This window comes from Gadus chalcogrammus, chromosome 16 (assembly GCF_026213295.1).
Source record: "Gadus chalcogrammus isolate NIFS_2021 chromosome 16, NIFS_Gcha_1.0, whole genome shotgun sequence".
In the NCBI taxonomy this organism is placed as follows: Eukaryota; Metazoa; Chordata; class Actinopteri; order Gadiformes; family Gadidae; genus Gadus; species Gadus chalcogrammus.
This window is the reverse complement of record NC_079427.1, coordinates 4,329,722-4,350,346: the sequence shown is the minus strand read 5'-3', so window position 1 is coordinate 4,350,346 and position 20,625 is coordinate 4,329,722. Positions and strand designations below refer to the sequence as shown.

General features: G+C 45.1%; 1 protein-coding gene across 1 annotated transcript in view; it reads right to left on the bottom strand.

Moving 5' to 3' along the window:
* Window positions 1-800: 800 nt before the first annotated feature.
* The window catches only part of LOC130405470 (glutamate receptor ionotropic, kainate 1-like), a 29,217-nt gene continuing 9,392 nt past the window's right edge, over window positions 801-20,625 (bottom strand). The window contains exons 2-16 of the mRNA XM_056610552.1: window positions 20,343-20,510; window positions 18,122-18,379; window positions 16,375-16,556; window positions 15,366-15,419; window positions 13,316-13,489; window positions 11,483-11,626; window positions 7,566-7,673; window positions 6,841-6,882; window positions 6,227-6,340; window positions 5,415-5,618; window positions 4,550-4,773; window positions 3,751-3,869; window positions 3,303-3,520; window positions 2,328-2,553; window positions 801-1,825 (exon numbers count right to left, since the gene is read on the bottom strand). Coding sequence (XP_056466527.1) covers window positions 1,536-1,825; window positions 2,328-2,553; window positions 3,303-3,520; window positions 3,751-3,869; window positions 4,550-4,773; window positions 5,415-5,618; window positions 6,227-6,340; window positions 6,841-6,882; window positions 7,566-7,673; window positions 11,483-11,626; window positions 13,316-13,489; window positions 15,366-15,419; window positions 16,375-16,556; window positions 18,122-18,379; window positions 20,343-20,510 — 2,525 coding nt within the window. The 3' untranslated portion in view covers window positions 801-1,535. The remainder of the gene's footprint in view (window positions 1,826-2,327; window positions 2,554-3,302; window positions 3,521-3,750; window positions 3,870-4,549; window positions 4,774-5,414; window positions 5,619-6,226; window positions 6,341-6,840; window positions 6,883-7,565; window positions 7,674-11,482; window positions 11,627-13,315; window positions 13,490-15,365; window positions 15,420-16,374; window positions 16,557-18,121; window positions 18,380-20,342; window positions 20,511-20,625) is intronic.

The following is a 20,625-nucleotide window of genomic DNA, read 5'->3' as shown; positions in this document are numbered from 1 at the left end:
TACACCAGGTAGGCTGACCTACCATCATACATCTGGGACAATTCCACTTGTGATGTCCCTACTAAAATCAATCAGTGGAAATATCAAACTTTCTTCAACACATTGTTATAAAGGCCTTGATGGACCAGACATTGGGCGGCCATAGAAGGAAATGGGACTTCAGGTGGGACTCGAACTTGCAGTCACGGCAAGGTGCATCGGCAACATGGTTAGCACACTAGTCGACTAAACCAAATACTATGAACTTTAGCGTCTGCGGCTGCAGGAACCCAGCAGACACATCTGATGCCTCACCAACTGTTGATCTCTTGATTCTTGACTGATTACAAAAGCAGGCCTGATTCTTTGCGTAATGCACAATTGTGTGGTGTGTGTGTGTGTGTGTGTGTGTGTGTATGGAAGGGTGGTGTATCCCATTGAATGGATTATAGAGGAAAGGTCATAAACGTGTAATCTCAGGGCAGAATGTGAGACTAGTAGCGCAGCAAGCTCGCACTCTGCTCCCATGACAGACAGATTAGGGAACAGTGTGCGGTTCTCTGTCAGATTACCTTCACACGTCTTCGCTTGTTCCAGAGGTCTGACCCATTTACAGCACGCCCGACGCCAACGGCAGCATCACGGCAACGCTGCATCCGGAACACTCTCGAACGTTGAATGTTTCTGATTGAGGGAAATTAATTGAGTGACTTTGAAACTGTCACAAAAAAAGGGTACGGACACACGCATAAACACACAGAAATCGAAATGAAAATGAAATAGAGCAAGCAGTAGACAAAGGTAAAAATAAGTTTGTTGCATAACTTTAGTCGTTTTGAAACAATGCCAACATGACAAGAACATATACATGCATCTTCATATACGTCAATAATACAAAAAGAAGAAAAGCAAAAAGATTGACATTAAGAGATCTTTAAACAAAAATCTTGACAAATTTCTTTTCAGAAAAAAATTGAAAAATAATAACATTCTGATATCTGATGTTTTCTAAACAAACAATGAAATAACAATTGATATAATACCGCTGTCAGTCAAACCCAGGGAAATAATGATGTTTTTTTCAGAGCTGAGACACAGTCCAGTGTATTGACAACACTTTCCTACAGTATTCACTCGGGCGTATATTCCACACAAAACGTAAAAAAAAGAATAGAACGAAAAATCCAGACGGAGCACCCGTCAGTCACAAACCATCTGCGGTCATAAATAGGGGAATGAACAGTTTCCAATTAAGAATATAAAGTCCATGTGCTCTACAACAAAACTACTTTTAAAACCACTAGTCTACCATAGTTATTTTTCTGATTGTAACACTGCAGTTCTTCAACATTCAAACTGTAATTCCCTCTCCGTCGGGGCTGCGACCCTGTTCCCTCGGCATGGCTCCGGGGAGTTCCTCCTCCTCCGAATCCGAACCGCCGACTGAGCGCGATGAAGACGTCCACGACGCCCTCGTGGGACCGCCGCGCCCGCGTGTTTGATCCTCCGTCTGAAAGTGTCGACGGAGGAGGAGGCGGAGAGAGCGAGGAGCCTGCCTAGTACTTGTTGTGCCACTCGCACTGTCCCACGCTCACCTCCTCGATGTCTAGGTTCTTGCGGGACTTGTAGATGAACTCCCCGATGGCCACGAACACCGAGAGCACAAGGCCGGCTGCGAGCACGATGAAGATGCCCCCGATGTTCTCCACGCCGAGGGCGCTCGCCTCCTTGCTGTCCTCCTCCGGACAGCCGTTCCCTCGCCACCACTTCTCCTTCATCATGTGCAGCTTCCCCTCCTCCTGCAGCTGGAGGATCGCTATGGTAACCTTGTCTCGGTAGGGAGACCCTAGACACGCACGCACGCACGCACGCACAAACACACACACACACACACACACACACACACACAGAAGAACAGGAAGCGGAGGTGACGGATCTTGAAGTGTAAAATAGGAAATGGGAGAAATGAGGCTCTGACTGACTGACTTTCTTTCTGAGTTTTGAAATGCAAAACAATGGTAAAGACTAATGTATTTTTACTCATCCACAAATTATTCTCCGCTTTGGACTTCCTGTTCACCAAGGTATCTGTTTTTTATCCTTATCTCTGTTTCATTTAGATATTTAATTATGTGTTACATACAGCATATTATAATGTATCTTTACATTTATGTCCTACTTTGTTTCGTGTTTTATGGCCACGTGAAACTCCCTGCGAAACACATTTTGTAACGCTTCAAAAATGTTCTCTACGAAAGTAAAGTTTACCAAAATGATGATAATAAACGCAGTCCTATCTCAACGTGAATCAGAACCGAACAGAGCTGCGGGCGTTTCGGAGTCCTCACCGATGGGGGTCCCGACTCCGTAGCCCTTGGAGTCGATGAGACCTCCGATCTGCGTGAGGTTGCAGTTCCTCTGGCTGATGTACTCGATGCTCGTGGACTCCATGAGGAGGGCATAGTCCGTGGTGAGCACGCGCTGGATCCCCTCGCGGTTGTTCTTTACCAGCGCCGTGTTCTTCCTGCTGCTCATGAACGCCCACATCTTCTCGTAGGTCGAGATCTTGGATTTCTGCAGAGGCGAGTGTTTTACAGGGTGTCAAAGGTTTGTAAATGCAGTCGATCACTGCATTCTTTGCTAACTTTGTACCCGTTGATTGGCTTGTCTTTCTGTCTTGTATAAAGTCTTGTATTATCAAATTGTATTCTTATGGTGTGGCTTTTCATCTCATATAAAACAGGGTATCTGCAGGTTTCAGCAAGTCAAATTTAAGAGTTTTTAAGACCTTTTTAATACCCCCTTGAATGAAATTTAAGACCCAAAACATGCGATGGTGGGGGTTGGCAACAGACGCGCGCCAACTTCGGAAACGGACGTCTTCCAGCCAACTGTCCTTGAATTTGCACCTACCCATTGTCGCAGAGTAGCTAGCAAGCACGCAGATAATCGTTTATACATGCAGCTAGCAAGAAAGAAGCCTCTCTACATGACCTTCCTGAAAAGTCCCACGAGAAAAATATAAATATATATAGTCCTGCCCCGAGAAATTTAAGTCCTTGAGTTACAGTATGACCAACAAGACTTGAACAATTCAAGTCTTTTTAAGTCCTTAAATTTAGAAACATGAATTTAAGACTTTTTAAGACTGCGCGGACACCCTGTAAAATCTAAACATTAAACGCTATGTTTAAGACTCTGTACATTTCTTCAGTGTTAAGACCACCTCTAAAAAAAGGCACTCCGACCGTGGTTGTTGTGAGGATATGAATTCCTACGTTGATGCAGGGCTTATCGATCGCACACTGGTAACCCCGGGTTACCTTGAAGAAGGTCATGGTGGAGCCGTCCCGGACGGCGCCGTACTCGATCTTGGTCTGCTTGGCCAGGTCGTCGGCGGAGTCGATGGGCGAGTCCATCCTCTCCACGGTGAGGAAGGCGGCCAGGTTGGCGGTGTAGGAGGAGATGATGATGAGGGTGAAGAACCACCAGATGCCCCCCACGATACGCGTGGACAGGGCCTTGGGCATGAGCTCCGAACCTGGAGTGTTCGGGTGGGGTGCAGAGGTCAGGTTTGGGAGACGAGGGCTGAATCTTTTCTAAAACAATATCATGGTTTTCTGTTCCTCTACAAAATCAACCCAGTTTTTATTCGCTCTTACTTTGAGTGAACGATGGGCCTTACTCACCTGCCGGCCATCTTGGTTCTCAGTCGCTCTTTAATGCAAGTGATTTTTATTATTATAGTACGGAAGTCTGGGGGGGCGGTACCTTGCTGCATCAGAGCGCCGACGCCGAACCACACGCTGTTGATGAGCGTGAAGTTGTTCTCCACCACGTCAGAGTCCGGGTTACAGGGGTGGGGGTTGTACCACTCATAGGGGGTGAACCTGCAGGTACAAACACACGTACACCGCACACATACATACATACGCACACGCACACACACACACACACACACACACACACACACACACACGTACACACACACACACACACATACACACACATACACACAAACAGTTCCAGGATGTCAGTCAGAAAAGAAAGTAAGATGTTCATATGAGAGCCTTTTCAGACGGACAGGGGGGGACTTTTACTTTGAAGAGCATAAGCTTTACTTATTGAAAGTCTTTAATTTATCAATTGAAATTTAAGGGAAATTACAAAAAAAATGTGAATGTGAAATAAAAAAATAAATGTGATGCTTAAAACCACTTGCTAAACAAATGTTACAATATACAGTACATTTTTAGCATTTAGCAAACGCTTTTATCCAAAGTGACTTACATGGGTTAATACACATATTGACACACCGACGGCAGAGTCAACCATGCAAGGTGACAGCCAGCTCGTCAGGAGCAATTAGGGTTACGTGTCTTGCTCAGGGTAACACATCAACACTCAGCTAGGAGGTACATGCTTCTGTCAATCAAGCAAATTTATTCAAATCAACTTTCACGACTAACTTGGAAAAAAGTTAGTCCTGGACAGTAAACAGTAAACAACGCCTCCCCTCTTCCTCAACTACAGTCAGCTGAACGGTGTCGAGCCGGCGATGAAGACATACCTGGCGATGACAAAGAGCACACAGCTGACCCCCAGACACGCCAGCAGCACATACATCCAGATGTCCGGGGACAGGGGGTTGAGGAAGGAGAACACGCCCGGGTTGGTGCCGTTGGGCTTATGGTAGAGGATGCTGATGCCCAGCGTCATGAAGGGCTTGGAGAAGTCGATCACCTTCTCCCGCACGTAGGTGATGGTCAGGGGGGCCACAGCCAGGTCCGCCACCTAGCATGGACGGAGGTACGTGGAGACATGGAGCCGGGGAAGGAAGGGGTGAGTGAATGTGGTAACAGCAACAGGTGATTATACACACTGATATATATATATATACGTAAATAGTTTCTGGCTGGACTAGTGGAGGGCTCCTTTGGTTTAGAAGTCCAGAAGAGAGAGAGACACTTGCCACACATTTAGCAGAGTTAGCGATAACACTAGCGTTAGCTTCGTCCTGTGCACCTTGTAGGCAGCACTACTTAAAAAGGCAGGCAAGCAAGCTTGTAATAGGTAAACATTGTAATTCATGTCGACACCAATGATGGCTCTTCTCTTGGGGCAACGATGAGCGTGTCCCTAACCATTGGCTGGCACTATATAGTTTAGAGTAGGGCCTAGGTTTTGAAGATAACTGGCCCTTCCTGTTGGCCCGCACTGTTGGAAACCCAAACCCTAACCAAGCCCCTCCCACACCAAGCCCCTCCCACACCAAGCCCCTCCCACACCCAGCCCCTCCCACACCCAGCCCCTCCCACACCCAGCCCCTCCCACACAAGCCCCTCCCACACCCAGCCCCTCCCACACCCAGCCCCACCCACATAAAGCGGGGCCCCACGGTGCCCTCCCCCCGCCGGTAGGCTCCTGGTACTCACGTGGTCGATGAGCTCGCGCACCATGCCGTTCCACTCGCCCTTGTCGTTCTGGGCGCCGTACTTCCCGTCCGTCACCAGCTTGACCTCGTAGGCGAAGCCCAGGATGTTGGACAGCTCCTTGAGCAGGTCCAGGCAGTAGCCCTCGAAGCGGTCGTTCCCGTACAGCGGCTTGTCCGACTTCTTGTGCATCACGTACGGGTTCTCCTGCACCGCCACACAACAACATCGGGCTTCGGTGAAAACTAAAGTCAACGACGGATTTTACGTCGTCTACCGTTGGGTTTAAAGATGACATGTTACACCACCAGGTGGGATTGTGATTAGCCGTTACGATTCGTTCTGAAAACCTGCCTCTTCTGACACCAAGAGTGGCCGTGTCCCCCTAGATGTGCGCTGGATAGATCAGTCTGCCAGCCTACCCAGTGGACTGGAGCTAACGTTGCTCGTCTATCCGTCAGACATCTAGGTGGACACGCCACCACACCTAGTGGTATAATATGGCACCTTTAAATGTAAAAATCACACAATTTTCTTTATATGGCTTTTGGAGTGAGTGAAAAAATGAGGGCAAACCTGGTCTTATAGTAGGTGTTATCAGCCGATATTGTTTTTATGTGTGACATTCATAGTATGTTTCTATATGTTTTGGATCATAGTGTCATTTTAGATTAAGAAAGATTGACACATTGAATGCACCATTAAAGATTCAAACGTTCATTTTCATACTGTAGCGTTATGTTCATATAGACAACTGTGTTGATGTGTTAAACAGGTGTAATTCCTCTTAACGTGAGTATCTTGGGTCGTCCTACCAGAATGGTGGTCACTATCAGGGTCCGGTTGGCCATGGAGTCCGTCACGTTGGTGGAAGAGTCTTTGTTGCTGTCCGTCAAATTAAGCCCCGTTCCAGAGTTCCACACTCCGATCTGCCAAAAAAAAAGAAAAAGAAATGCAACTATTTTTATTACGATAGTCTTGTTGTCAAGCTGTCTTGCATCCCCAGCACAAAGGTTCTGGGTTTGATCCCCCATGTCAGTCTACCTGCAGGCATCCTCGGGCAAGATGCCTCCTTACCCCCACCTGCTCCTTACTGTCATGTATCTACACTGTTTCACTGGAGGTGGCTTCGGATAAAAGCGTCTGCTGACATCAACTCAATGACTGAGTACGTATGAGAACTGTTACAAATCAGACACACACAAGACTCAGGAGAGAGCAGGAGAAGAGGGGGGGCGAGGATCCGTGACACAACGACACAAACACGCATCAGAACAGCGAGCTGGGTTCACAAGCGTAAACACAACAGCAGACTGGTTCTGATGTAGCAGACACTCGACGGTTCTGGCTTGCTGGGAAACAGGGGGTACAGGAAGGATTACTCAATAATAAGACAGTCAGAGGGGTTTCCAATCATCCCAGTACAAACCTTTTTCCACACTTTATTCAGGTGGCTGTTGCCCGCAATTGTCTTGCAGGAATAACGGAAAGAGAAGCAATTTAATTCACCTGAAACCATGCAGTTCTTAAAGAGAACAATACGAACAACATTTCTACAGTAAATATGCTTTTCATCTCAGGTTTTCATCTCCATTGTAAATTTCAAGATGAATTAATGATTATGATCACATTTAAACTTGAATACGTTCTGGACAGCTTTTAAAGGACAGTCTTGGTGATCAAACCATCGCAGTCGTCTCTCATGGCACACTTTGAACGTGATTGTTCTTTGCAATTATTACAACGAACAACCAGGTCAATAAAATACTTACTAATCTGGGAGCTGGCAGAGACTATACATGAAACAGTTATTTCCATTTTACGAAAAAAATATAATTTATTAGCATGATTGAATTTTTACGCTTCTGGGCCGTCAAAATAAGTTCAACCAATCACAATCAGGTATCTTTGTCACTTTGCATGAAACGCCAAATGCCCAAACCGCCATTTGCTACACTATTTTACACTTTGATCAAAAAGTGAAACTCCATCCTCATAGAATCCTCTTAACACAGAGCATATGTCGGTGGAAGGACGGAGCTTGAGTTCATCTTCACAAGCGGTTGAGGTGGTTTGATCACAACGACCGGTACAGCCGTTTCATGTTTTTAACAGTCTTTAATACGCCTGGGGGAAGAGAAGCGGGCGACTCACCTTCTCCATGCCGTCCTCCTTCAGGCTGATGACGTCCAGATCAAACTCCTTGCGGAGGCCGTCCGTCTTGTTGATCATTATCTGTCCCGTCAGGCCGTTCCACTGCACCTGGTGAGGGAAGAGCAACTTCTTCATCAGCTATATCCTATCACCATTTATCCTCTATATCGTTATCGTTCTTTGTCATCTGGAATATCATTATTTATCACCTGTATTATGTGACAAACTAATTTGAGGTTAATTGAGATTATATACCAAATGCAAAAATACCCACTTCTGATACGCTGGAAAATATACAATTCTTCATAAAGTTTGACGGTACATTTGTCATATCTTTTCTCTGTGGGTATCGTAATGGCAGGGAAAATAAGTTACCTTTGTAGCACTACTTTCAGGGTAGTATGTGAATATGTCTTGTACAAAAAAAAAAGAGTATGATGATTAATTTGATACACCTGTTTTTCTGTTCTTTTTTTCATAGCCCTGCTATGATGATGTGGTATGTGCTTGTTTAAACAACCGTTGTTTAAACTTTTCCACTGAAATGTACCCACATGTTTGCTTAACTTTGACACCCTTGATATCATATCACACTTTATCAACTATCATATTGTTCTTCAGCATATCGATAAAGTATGAGATGATACAGATGCTATATATCATCTTATTCTTTATAAACGATGACAAGAAAAAACGACATGAATGTCCCACATAAACACTCGGTATAATGAGTAAAAACTGAACAAATGAACATGGTATGATTAACGGGTGGGCTGAAAATACTTGACAAATTGAATTGCATTCTAATTAGTTTCATTTGCAGAGGGGGAATTGTACTAAATTAGCATTCTGTTGAGATTACAGCGTTTGGTTCTCCCCTAATTATTCCTAAAATGTTGATATCAGACTGCTGTACAAAGGGCAGAGACGTGCTGGATGTCTGAGTTTAATCTGGAAGAGATTAAAGAATATTAAGTAATGCAATGGGAGGGAGGGGGGGGGGTGGAGCCAGGGGGCGTGGCCTAGTTTTGCTTGCAGAGCAGTGATTGGACGACAGAGAGATCAAAGGTACTGGAGTGAGCAGATGATGAAGTACATTCTGTCAAACATCCAATCAGCCAGCTTCTCGGTTACTCATCCCAGAACTTGCCGGAAATAATCTGTTCCGAACCATCTGATTGGACAGATGTTTTAATCAGTGCTCGGACCTCCCGGTTTGCAAATATCTTAAAATATGATTGGGATCACACACAAAGATGCAAACGCACAAAGACACACAGACACACACACACACACACACACACACACACACACACACACACACACACACACACACACACACACACACACACACACACACACACACACAAATCTAGACAGCCACAAACAAACTAACACACCCAAGTCTATACACACACACACACACACACACACAAACACACACACACATACGCATAAATCTAGACACACACACATTCATGACAATATAAACACTCCCAAACACATACACACAGAAATACATACACACAACGAAATGTGGACATTCACAAACAAATAAACATATATATCTTTACACACAAACACATCCACAGATCTACACGCAGACATGTTGATCTACACTATCACCAACGGAGACCAGGATCAATTGAAGGTGAAATCCCATCCAGTAGTTACAGGGGAGACTTTCAGAACTAAATAACTCAAAAACGGTGCAATCTAAATGTCAGTGTTAATAAGAAGATTCTTGGAAACAGAAATATATCAGTTCTAAGATGTGATTTTATTGATCACATCATTGAAATCACTAACGCTGCGCATTGACTACAGATTAGCCAGGTTATCGTATCTACGAGGTAGGTGGAGGGGTTACACGTTGAGACTTTGATGTTGCAGCATCAGAAGCAATCCTGATCAGCGAGGGCGTAATGAAGTGCGCTGTCATTAGAACTATTCTGAGTTCTTCTGATGAAGCCGCTGGGAGCTCTTAGGCCGTTGATGACGCTGCTAGCGTGCAGGAGGGGAGACCGAAGAGGTCTCATCGCACACAAACAATGTCACCGCAAACATCTGCTCCCACCACCACACCAGACAGACACACACTCCCTCGTCTCTCATTAAGTTCCTGTGTGTAAAGCCGTACAAATCAAGTCTGTCACTCTCTCTCTTTCTCTCCCTCTCTCTCTCGCCCACTCTCTCCCTCTCTCTCTCTCTTTATCTCCTGATTGTTGAGAGAAGAGAATGAACTGATCAGACTGATGCTAAGCCCTTTGACCCCTGCCCACGCCTTTGAACGGATCTCAGCTGTAAGTGTAGTGAGCCAGGTTTGATTCTGACCTGCGTGGTCCTCTGCTTCGCTCGCTCTCTATGAACCAATCCCGTCTGTCTTCATTGTCCTGTCTATGAAGGCCACGACGACGACAAAATGAGGACTATTCAAGTATACCATTGTTTTGTAAATAGAAGAGGGTTCAATTGAAGATTGTAGAATATTGGTGTATTTTAGTGTCTCTCTTTTGTTCACATTTCTAGTCTAGGAACAGGCAAGGGCCTCTCATACTGATACAAGGTGTTATCTCCCAGATTCTGCCATTGTTATGTCTCAACAAGGTTGAACCGACCTGGTCCTCCGGGACATAGCCAGGGCCAGATACCTTATCAAGGCTGAGAGTGCGTCTGTTCACATGTTATTCATGCATCCCCTTTTTGTATAATACTCGCCCCAACCCTTTGGTTCGACGAGAAGAGGGTTCGGCAGTCGAGTGAAGATCTGCAGAGAGATTTGATAAGCTGTTTCTGAACAGAATCATTCGTTTTGATTATGTATTTTGTAGTACATAGCCTCTGCCAGGAACTCAGCTGTGCCTCATGTATACTGCTACAAAGGATCTTGCTTGTTGAATATATTTGTAATTGATGAGTGAATAGATAAGAAGAGAATAAAACAGGAGCAGGGTCCATCATTTTCAATTGAAAACAGGTTTTTGGAAAGTAGGCAGTAGTGTCATTGAGGGGACATGGTGCGGTAGCTTTCATAGGTTACTCTATTGCTACAAATTTTACCACCAGATGTGATACAACCCATTTAAAAAAAAAAAACAATGCTTACATCCGACGTGGGGGTGTCCACCCAGATCTATGCTTTAAATATCATGGGTACCAGCCGACCCAGTGGTATGTATTGATCTACCCATCATTTATCTGGGTGGGGCACCACCACTTGTGATTTCACAAATATATAGCTATTGAAATGGCTTGCAATTGCTATTCAACATCACATCTGGCGGTGATGCTGCAGGTTTGCGTCCACAGTGTATTAATGTTGTGGGGAAAATATAGAGAAAATGGATGTGGATAACTTTAACAATTACTCTTTTTGTCATTCAAGATGCACGATCAGACCAAAAATGTGTCACTTCAATTGTAGCAAGACAAACCCTACGTTGAACGGCAGGTAGAATCACCATGCAGAACACGCCCACCTCATTCCGTGGCCAACGTGGTCCTCGTCCATTAGACGCTAAATACTAGTGTTAGCCCCCTCCCATTTGCCCCCAAGAGCCTTGGACCATTTACTTTTTAAACTTTATTGTACATATACCGTTTTGTTTTACCGTTTTGTTTTGCCTACCTTGCGCTATTCAGAATTATTTTGCACTATTTAGAATGAGTTTTTTTGTAAATAAATTGTATCCTTTTGTACTTACTGCACCGTGGGTCAGAGACAAACGCGATTTAGATTGCTCTATTTGTCTTGCACACATCTGGTAATGGGCAATACCGCTGACTTTGTCTGTGACTTTGACTTAGCATAAATACTAGCGTTAGCATAAAGTACAGCGTAGCTCATCAGACCGTCGCCTCTCCCGGCACGCGTCAGACGCCGCTATTGGCCGGTCTCCCGCTGCGAGCGCCCTCACCTCCTTCAGCAGGTTGATGAAGCGCGACCCGAAGCGCCAGGGCTTGTGCCGGTGGCACTGCAGCGAGCTGACGGTGAGCTGGGACGCCCGCTGGGACGCGGCCGCCACCATGTACACCGCGTCGTACATCAGAGCCGCCTCCGTCTGGGAGACAGCCACACACACAGGAACATGAAGTACACACACACACACACACACACACACACACACACACACACACACACACACACACACACACACACACACACACACACACACACAGGAACATGAAGTACACACACACACACACACACACACACACACACACACACACACACACACACACACACACAGAAACATGAAGTACACACACACACACACACACACACACACACACACACACACACACACAGAAACATGAAGTACACACACACTGAAACATGAAGTACACACACACACACACACACACACACACACACACACAGAAACATGAAGTACACACACACACACACACACACACACACACACACACACACACACACACACACAAACACACACACACACACACACACCCACACAGAAACATGAAGTACACACACAAACACACACACACACACACCCACACAGAAACATGAAGTACACACACACACACACACACAGAAACATGAAATACACACACACACACACACACACACACACACACACACACACACACACACACACACACACACACACACACCCGCACACACACACACACAAATACATGAAATACACACACACACACACATAAACATGAAATACACACACACACATACTGTATATATACATGAAATACACACACACACACACACACACACACACACACACACACACACACACACACACACAAACACATATATACATGAAATACACACAAACACACACACACATAAACATGAAATACACACACACACACACATACTGTATATATACATGAAATACACACACACACACACACACACATGAATACATGAAACACACACACACACACACATAAACATGAAATACACACAAACACACATATATATATACATGAAATACACACAAACACACACACATATATACATGAAATACACACACACACACATATACATGAAATACACACACACACATATATACATGAAATACACACACAAATATACATGAAATACACACAAACACACACACACACACACACACACACACACACACATATACATGAAATACACACACACACACACACATACGGGCATGTACACGCACACGTACACACAGGAACGCAGGCAGACACACACACAAATATACACATACAGAATACACAAACACAAACATACTCACCTACACACACATATATACTTGAAATACACAAAGACACACACGCATCAACACACACACAGGCACACACACACGCAGGCACATACACAAACGTAAGCGCACACACACACACACACACAAAGATACACATACAAAATACATAAACACATACATAAACATAAACACACACACAAAAATATACACATCGACACATACACACACACACACTCACTCATACACTGACCACATTTATAGTTCAATAAGTAATAAGTAATAAGTAAGTGTTGCTAAGTACAATGAAAGCATTCAATCACAATACGAGTCGTTACATTTGCTGTGCTGTTAACCAAAAAACGGCATGTATCAATCAACAAAGTAGAACGCCAACACTGCTATCAATCTGGTGTACTCCATCTTGAATGTACTGACCCAACCCCTTGAACACCTCCCAAATCAAAGTGAAGATGGGGATCTGTTCCACGTCCCACATGTGACCTGAACGCACCATCAGGGCCCCCTCACCGTCATCATGCCCTCCATCATGCCGCTCTCCACCTTGGCGGGGGCCTGCAGACGCTCCATGGCCCAGCGTTCCACCACCGACCCCACCGCCGGGCTGTCAATGTTCAGCAGACGGAAGCCCGTCATGTTGACGCCGCTGTAGCGGTACGGCTCCAGGTCCAGGGAGAACAGGTCCTGGAGGGGTCCGGCGACACACAGAAAGCACAAATCAACCCCCCTCGGAAGAATAACAAAATAACCGAGGAGCAGAGTTAGCGTCAGTGTGATCTGGGATCCAGCAGTCTTACTAGGCTATAGCCAAACTGCTTGGGGAATCAGTATCATAGAAGTGTTAGCATGGGGTCATCCCTATGTTCCCCGGGTCCTATGTTTCCCAGGTCCTATGTTCCCCGCTCGGGGAACATAGGATCCATTTTTAAAAAAAAAAAAGGTCCTATGTTCGCCGATTTTCCCAAAAAGGGTCCTATGTTCCCCTGTAGCCATACATACCGGGGAGCATAGGACCCTTTTTGGGAAAAGCGGGGAACATAGGACCTTTTCTGGGAAAAGGGTCCTATGTTCCCCGCAATCTATCAATCTTTAAAAATATTTAAACTTTGACGCGACATTCGCGTGATGACAGCCAATCGGCGTTCAACAGCGTGGCCACTGAGTGACATGTGTAACGTAACAGCCAATCAGCGTTCAACCGGCCAACTCAGTGCAGTGCAGTCCGGGGTGAACTGCAGCATTGAGGAGAAAGTGATTGTTGCCCCTTTTTTTAAAAAAGGGTCCTATGTTCCCCAGTCTCATACAAAGAGGGGAACATAGGACCCGGGGAACATAGACACGCTCCCGTTAGCATCAGTAGCACAGGTGCTGATGCTAACAATGCTAGCATTAGAAGCTCAGCTGTATTAGCGAAAGTAACCCAGCAGCACAGAACTGTGAGCATTAGTCAGACAGTTGCATTACCATTAGCAGTACTGCATCGCCATAATCACCATCATCATTTAGCTTCTGCACTTTGCATTAGTCCCACAGCCGAAGCAGTAGCATTAAGAGAACAACTGCATTAGTCACCCAGCTGAAGCAGTAGCATTAAGAGAACAACTGCATTAGCGGCACTGGTACTGTAGCATCGGTTACACTGGGGAGTTATCAACATGTTAGCATCAGCAGCACAGTGATCTCAGAATCCTTAACACAGCAATGTTAGCAACAGCTGCGCATCCGTGTCTGCCGCAACCTCACACATGGCTTCCTCTTCGTATCTACTCTCGTCTTTCAGTCTATGGCTTTAACACACCACAAGGGTAAAAGGACACTTGATTACAGCTGTGTGACAATATATTAAGACCTAAGGAATTTGGGACACGCAGAATATATCCAACAATCAGATTACGAAACAAACCACAGATGTCTGAGTTCAGACCTCCATGCAATCTACACAGTACACACAGTACAGCGCACAGTTCAGCACAGCCAGAGACTCTGCGAGCCAGGATTAAAACCCAGGGCTTTAATTAAACGGATGGAACAGAGTGTAGGACCACAGACCGACCACAGTATATACCAATCCCATTTTTTAAAGGGGAAAAAAAACAGATGTTTGTTGCTGTTGCACAATTGACAAGGGGAAGTTGAGGGTTTGGTAGGGAAGTGGTGGTGTTGCTTTAATCTGGGAACCAGAAAAATCTGCAAGCTCATGTTTTGTTTTGCTCTGGAATATGCATCTGGCCACCCCGTTCCGTTCTGACTGATTCCTAGCAGACTAGTCTTGGCCCGGGTCCCGGCCAATCAAAAACGTTGAACGAATATAGGGCAGGTTTAATACGATGACTGTACAGAGGAACGCCCAATGGGAGCGCCGTTGAGGGCGTTTCATTCAACAGCCAAGATGGCTGCCGTCAATGTGTCAGCCGTTTCGTTGCTCTGATTGGTTGGAGGTCGATCTAATTGCGTCCAGAGGCATTTTGGTCAGTGCCCGTTCATAACGACCCTTGGGAACAGAGAGGTTCAGGTCAAATTTGCCAATTGGTCTGGCGATGTTAGGCTTGGTGTTTCTTACCAAAGTGGTGAAAAAGAAGTGGTAGTATTCTGTCATCATACCCATGGACAGGATCTAGAGGAGGAAAGACAGGAAGTCATATTTACAGAGAACAGAACCAATCGAATAATAATTCAACTTCTCCACCACCCCCTCCCACCCCGTCCCAGCCCCGTCCACCCATCCACACCGATTACCACAGTCCAGGGGTGACTTTCTCAATGCAGAATACTTGTTTTCGATTGGTTGGCTGCACACTGCCGACGTGGTTAGCATTAACGAGTTAGCGCACTGTGCATTTTAGTGTCTCAATTTGCTCATGTTGTGTTCATGCGGGGTTTTCCAATTAATCCCGCTTCTGCCCTGGAAACTGGCTCGGCTTGGATTTGGGAAATTGGACATTGGATTTCAGAAGGGATAGAATTTGACTAATCTCGTGCATAGTGGATATTACTCAGAAAGCAATGCAAAATAAAATAGCAAAAACTGGGCATATGTTCCACTGAAGTGGAAAATACAATTTTGGAAGAGGAGATTGAAGACGGCACGAGACTATGAAACGTCAGGATACACACCCATAAGACAGACAACAGTTGGCAGGGAAGGAGGTTTTAATCGCTGTTCTGGCCTACTCCTACTATTCCAAGTCAATATCTTCGTACTATTGTGTAGCCTACAGATGAATATTTCTCAAATCAAGGAAGCAATAACTTGAATCTACACCAATTAAAGAAAGGCAATGGATGCGCCTAAGATAAGATAAAATAAAATAAGACTTTAATAATCCCAGAGGATAATTTCTGGTGTGGCATTGCAGCCTTAAAAAGGCAAACAAATCAGAGAATGTAAGATTTTATAAATTCAAATGTGATATCAACAAGACATGGAAATGTCTCAAATTAAGGAAGCAATTGTCTCATCAAGGAAGCAATTGTCTGATCAAGGAAGCAATTGTCTCATCAAGGAAGCAATTGTGTCGATGGCACACCATCGCCGACCGACCAGTGCATCATGGGAGTTGTAGTCTCACCTGTTTGAGGACATCGGCGGAGGTTTGGTAGGAGCAGTCGAAGATGACGTAGAACTCCTTCCCCTTCTTCATCTCCTTGAGCAGTGGCCGGGCGTCCTTACTGCCCTGGGGGAGCTGGCGGATCTTAATCTTGATGCTGTATCTCGACGGAGCTTTGATCAACTCCTGCAACCGAATCAGACCTGGAATCACAGATAGACACACGCCGCAACCCCCCAGTGTCAGGATGTAGGCTCAATACACACACAATTAAGTACCCATAAAGGGACTAGGCCTAAAAAAAAAGGAAAGTTTGGTTTCCTGTTGGTTGTCAGTTGAGGTCATGGGTAGGTAGGGAATTTATTTTATTTTTTTATTTTATTTTTTCCAGCGGCAGCGAATGATAGGTAGGTTGTTTTAATTTAAAAACGAGAAAATGCGCTCATCCTTGTACTGAATGAAGAGGTGCTGTACAAAAACGTAATTATAGTTTGCATCAAAACTTTTTTTTTTTCTTTTTTCTTCGAAGATCATAAAATAATTTGGGTCGCACATAAATTAACAGGGTCGGTCGGAAACCGGAACCGAACAAAAAAAATGTTTAGGCCCTAGTGGGGACTTAATCATTCATCAATCCATCATCTGTCATGGAAAGACAGTGTCTGGTTGTTTTAAATTAATGAGTTTGACGATTGTTTCTTTACTCCGGTCATACGACCGATTATATATCTTATAAAGTTGCTTTTTGTATTTTTGTTTCTTGTATTTTCATTCCTTATAAACATTATCACAAACGTCCTTGTCTTACCCTCATATTATATCATCATTATCATCCTCATCATCATCATCATCATCATCATCATCATCATCATCATTATCACCACCACCATCTTCCCGTCACCTCGATCCCCATCCTCATCTTCATCATCATCACCAGCACCATCATGATCATCAAAATCATCATGACCACAACTGCCATCTTATCGTCATCATCATCACCACCAGCATCATCACCCACAACCCTCTCCACCCCCATCTCAACACCACCCCATCATCGACATCTTCATCATCATCATCATCTTCATCGTCATATTCAGCATATTCATCAGGACCACAACCGCCATCTTATCGTCATCATCATAACCCCCACCACCACCACCCCCAACACCACCCCCACCCCCACCACCACCACCACCACCACCGTCACCACCACCACCACCACCACCCCCACCCCCACCGTCACCACCACCACCACCACCACCCCCACCCCCACCCCCATCACCACCACCACCACCACCACCACCACCCCCACCATCACCACCACCACAACCATCACCACCACCACCACCACCACTATCACCACCAACACCACCACCCCCACCCCCACCCCCACCACCATCACCACCACCATCACCATCACCACCACCACCACCACCGTCACCACCATCACCACCAACACCCCCACCACCACCCCCAACACCACCCCCACCCCCACCACCACTACCACCACCACCACCACCACCACCACCACCACCATCACCACCACCAACACCACCGTCACCACCACCACCACCACCATCACCACCAACACCCCCACCACCACCACCACCACCACCACCCCCACCACCAACACCCCCACCACCACCACCACTATCACCACCATCACCACCACTACCACCACCATCACCGTCACCACCACCACCACCACCACCATCACCCCCTCCACCACCACCCCCACCACCACCACCGCCCGTCCCCAGCGCCTCACCGGTGGCGTCCTCGTACACCACGGTGACGGCCTTCCACTTGTAGTACTGGACAATGTCGAGGACCGCGCGGCTGATGGAGGTGTACTCTGGGAACAGGTTGATGAAGAAGCTGTCTCTGTTGTCCACCGACGGGTGCTTCCAGCGCGTCTGGATGTGGGGCACCTCCAGGGCGTTGCAGATGGACTGCACCGCGCTGACCGAGGAGCTGTGTGAGGGGCCGAACACGGCCCCCACGCCCAGGGCCAGCTGGTCACAGGCTAGGGTCCAAGACAGGGTGAGGTGGGGTTATTTTTTTACAGACATCGATTTTGGATTTCTAACTTTATTTCTACACTCTTACTGCTACAATATGAACAGTAGGGATGCACCAAATGTTCGGCCACTGAACATGTTCGGCCGAAAATGGCCCAAAACATAATGTTCGGTTTCGGCCGAAGGTGTAAAAACGCCGAACATAATACACCGATTTTTAATTATTTATTAAAAAAAAAAGTTGTACTCATTTATTTAAAGGTACATTGTTCTTAAATCCTTGCTATAATGTCTGCTGGAATGTTAGAAATCGTTCAGTATTAAATAAATATTTTGTATCAAATTTGTAATTTATTTTTTTTATAGAAAAGCAAGACAAAAAAGTTTATAAAGGACAGTTAATTGTTCGATTGATGTAATGGTGAAAAATTAAAGCAAAATGAATGAAAAACATTAAAAGCCACATTCGGTATTCGGTTTCGGCCTTCAGCCAACTGTTTCAGTATATTCGGTTTCGGTTTCGGCCAAGAATTTTCATTTCGGTGCATCCCTAATGAACAGAAATATTGGGTTCATTTTCTGTTTGTGTTTTTTTACTACTGTCCTGTGTTATCAGCTGGGACACAGAGATTAGTGTAAAAAAAACATCTTCAAAGATTGATATTCAACAGGTATGCCTCAATGCAACATTTTGAGGCTAAAGCGACCTCCAGAACATCAGGGGCTCCAGTGTGGGACCAGGACCCACCTTGGGGTGGCCTGATATGGGGTAATCAAGTGTCCTTTTACCATATGGGTTCATGGGAGATAACTGACTAGGCAATAGATATTTCAAAGCAGCTTTCTAATCCTTTGAGACAGAAACTGGAACAGCTATACAAATACAATTTGACAGGTTTGAAGAGTGTCGTAAAGGCCCAGTATATATTAAAACTAGGGCTGGGCAAGTTAACACGCTAATTACGCGTTAATGCAATTTAATTTTAATGCGATTAATACAAATTCACGCATGAACGCACATTCTCTTTTTTATTTTATTTTATTTTTTATTTTACTTTGATTTTGAAAGGTCACCCCAGAATGTCAATATTGAAAGTGTTTTTAGTACCACTTACTTTACATCGAATTACACTTGCAGTAAGTGACAGCCTGTTTACAATTCCCAAATCTGTGGCGCTACTTATTTGAATTTAGCTACACTTGTAGTAACTGTTGGTTTACAATTGTACTAGTTAACTGCCTGTTTACAATTCAGGAATCTGTGGTGTTCTGTAAGTTTCATATTCAACCCACACTGAGTGAGTCAATAAAACTCCCTCAAGATCGCCTGCTCTAGTTTTTGCTTATTAAGTACATTTGGTATGAAGATAATGTGTCATCCCATTTGATAATCTCAATTAACTTAAATTGGAGTGGATTTAAAATATAATTTTAAAGGTGTGATTAATCGGGAGTTAACTCATCAATACTAAACGATTAATCGTGATTAATACTTTTAATCGTTGCCCAGCCCTTATTAAAACAGTTACAAAAGTGCTTGAATGTCTTATGATTTCTGGCACACTAGCTGACCGAACTGCAAGGTTATGCTTCCACACATTTAAACCCCAATACCAGCGAACCTGCATCGCTATGGTTACTCTGAGTCCTCCAATGAGAAACCATTCTTCAAATAACAGCGCTGTTATTATCGCCAGCGCTTTATCTATCAGGCACAGAGATTCAACAAACGCAAAATCAAATGAAACAAAACCAATGAAGTAAATGTGTGGGTGAAGGCTGCCTGATTTGAAATGACAATAGTACAAGAAGATATGGTTCGAAGAAGTTTTCTCTCAGTCCAAAACCATATCTCCTTGTACCCTTGTCAATTAAAATCAGGCAGACATCCCAAGCCCACCAGTAAAGATTGAAGGTCTCCTGTTTGACCAGTGTGAAAAAGGGCCCTTCAAGGAAGTATTGTCGTACCTCTCCGGGAGGCCTCGAAGCTGTCGAAGAGGTTTATTCTCTGGATGTCGTAGGTCAGCGTGGTGTTGGGCATCAGCGTGCGGTTCCTGTTGATGCTGGTCACCGCAAACTTGAAGGCCAACTCCTCGACACTGATGGGATCATTCTCCAGAGTCTCAAAGATGCCCCCTGCAGAGTGGGAGAGAGAGAGAGAGAGAGAGAGAGAGAGAGAGAGAGAGAGAGAGAGAGAGAGAGAGAGAGAGAGAGAGAGAGAGAGAGAGAGAGAGAGAGAGAGACAGAGAGA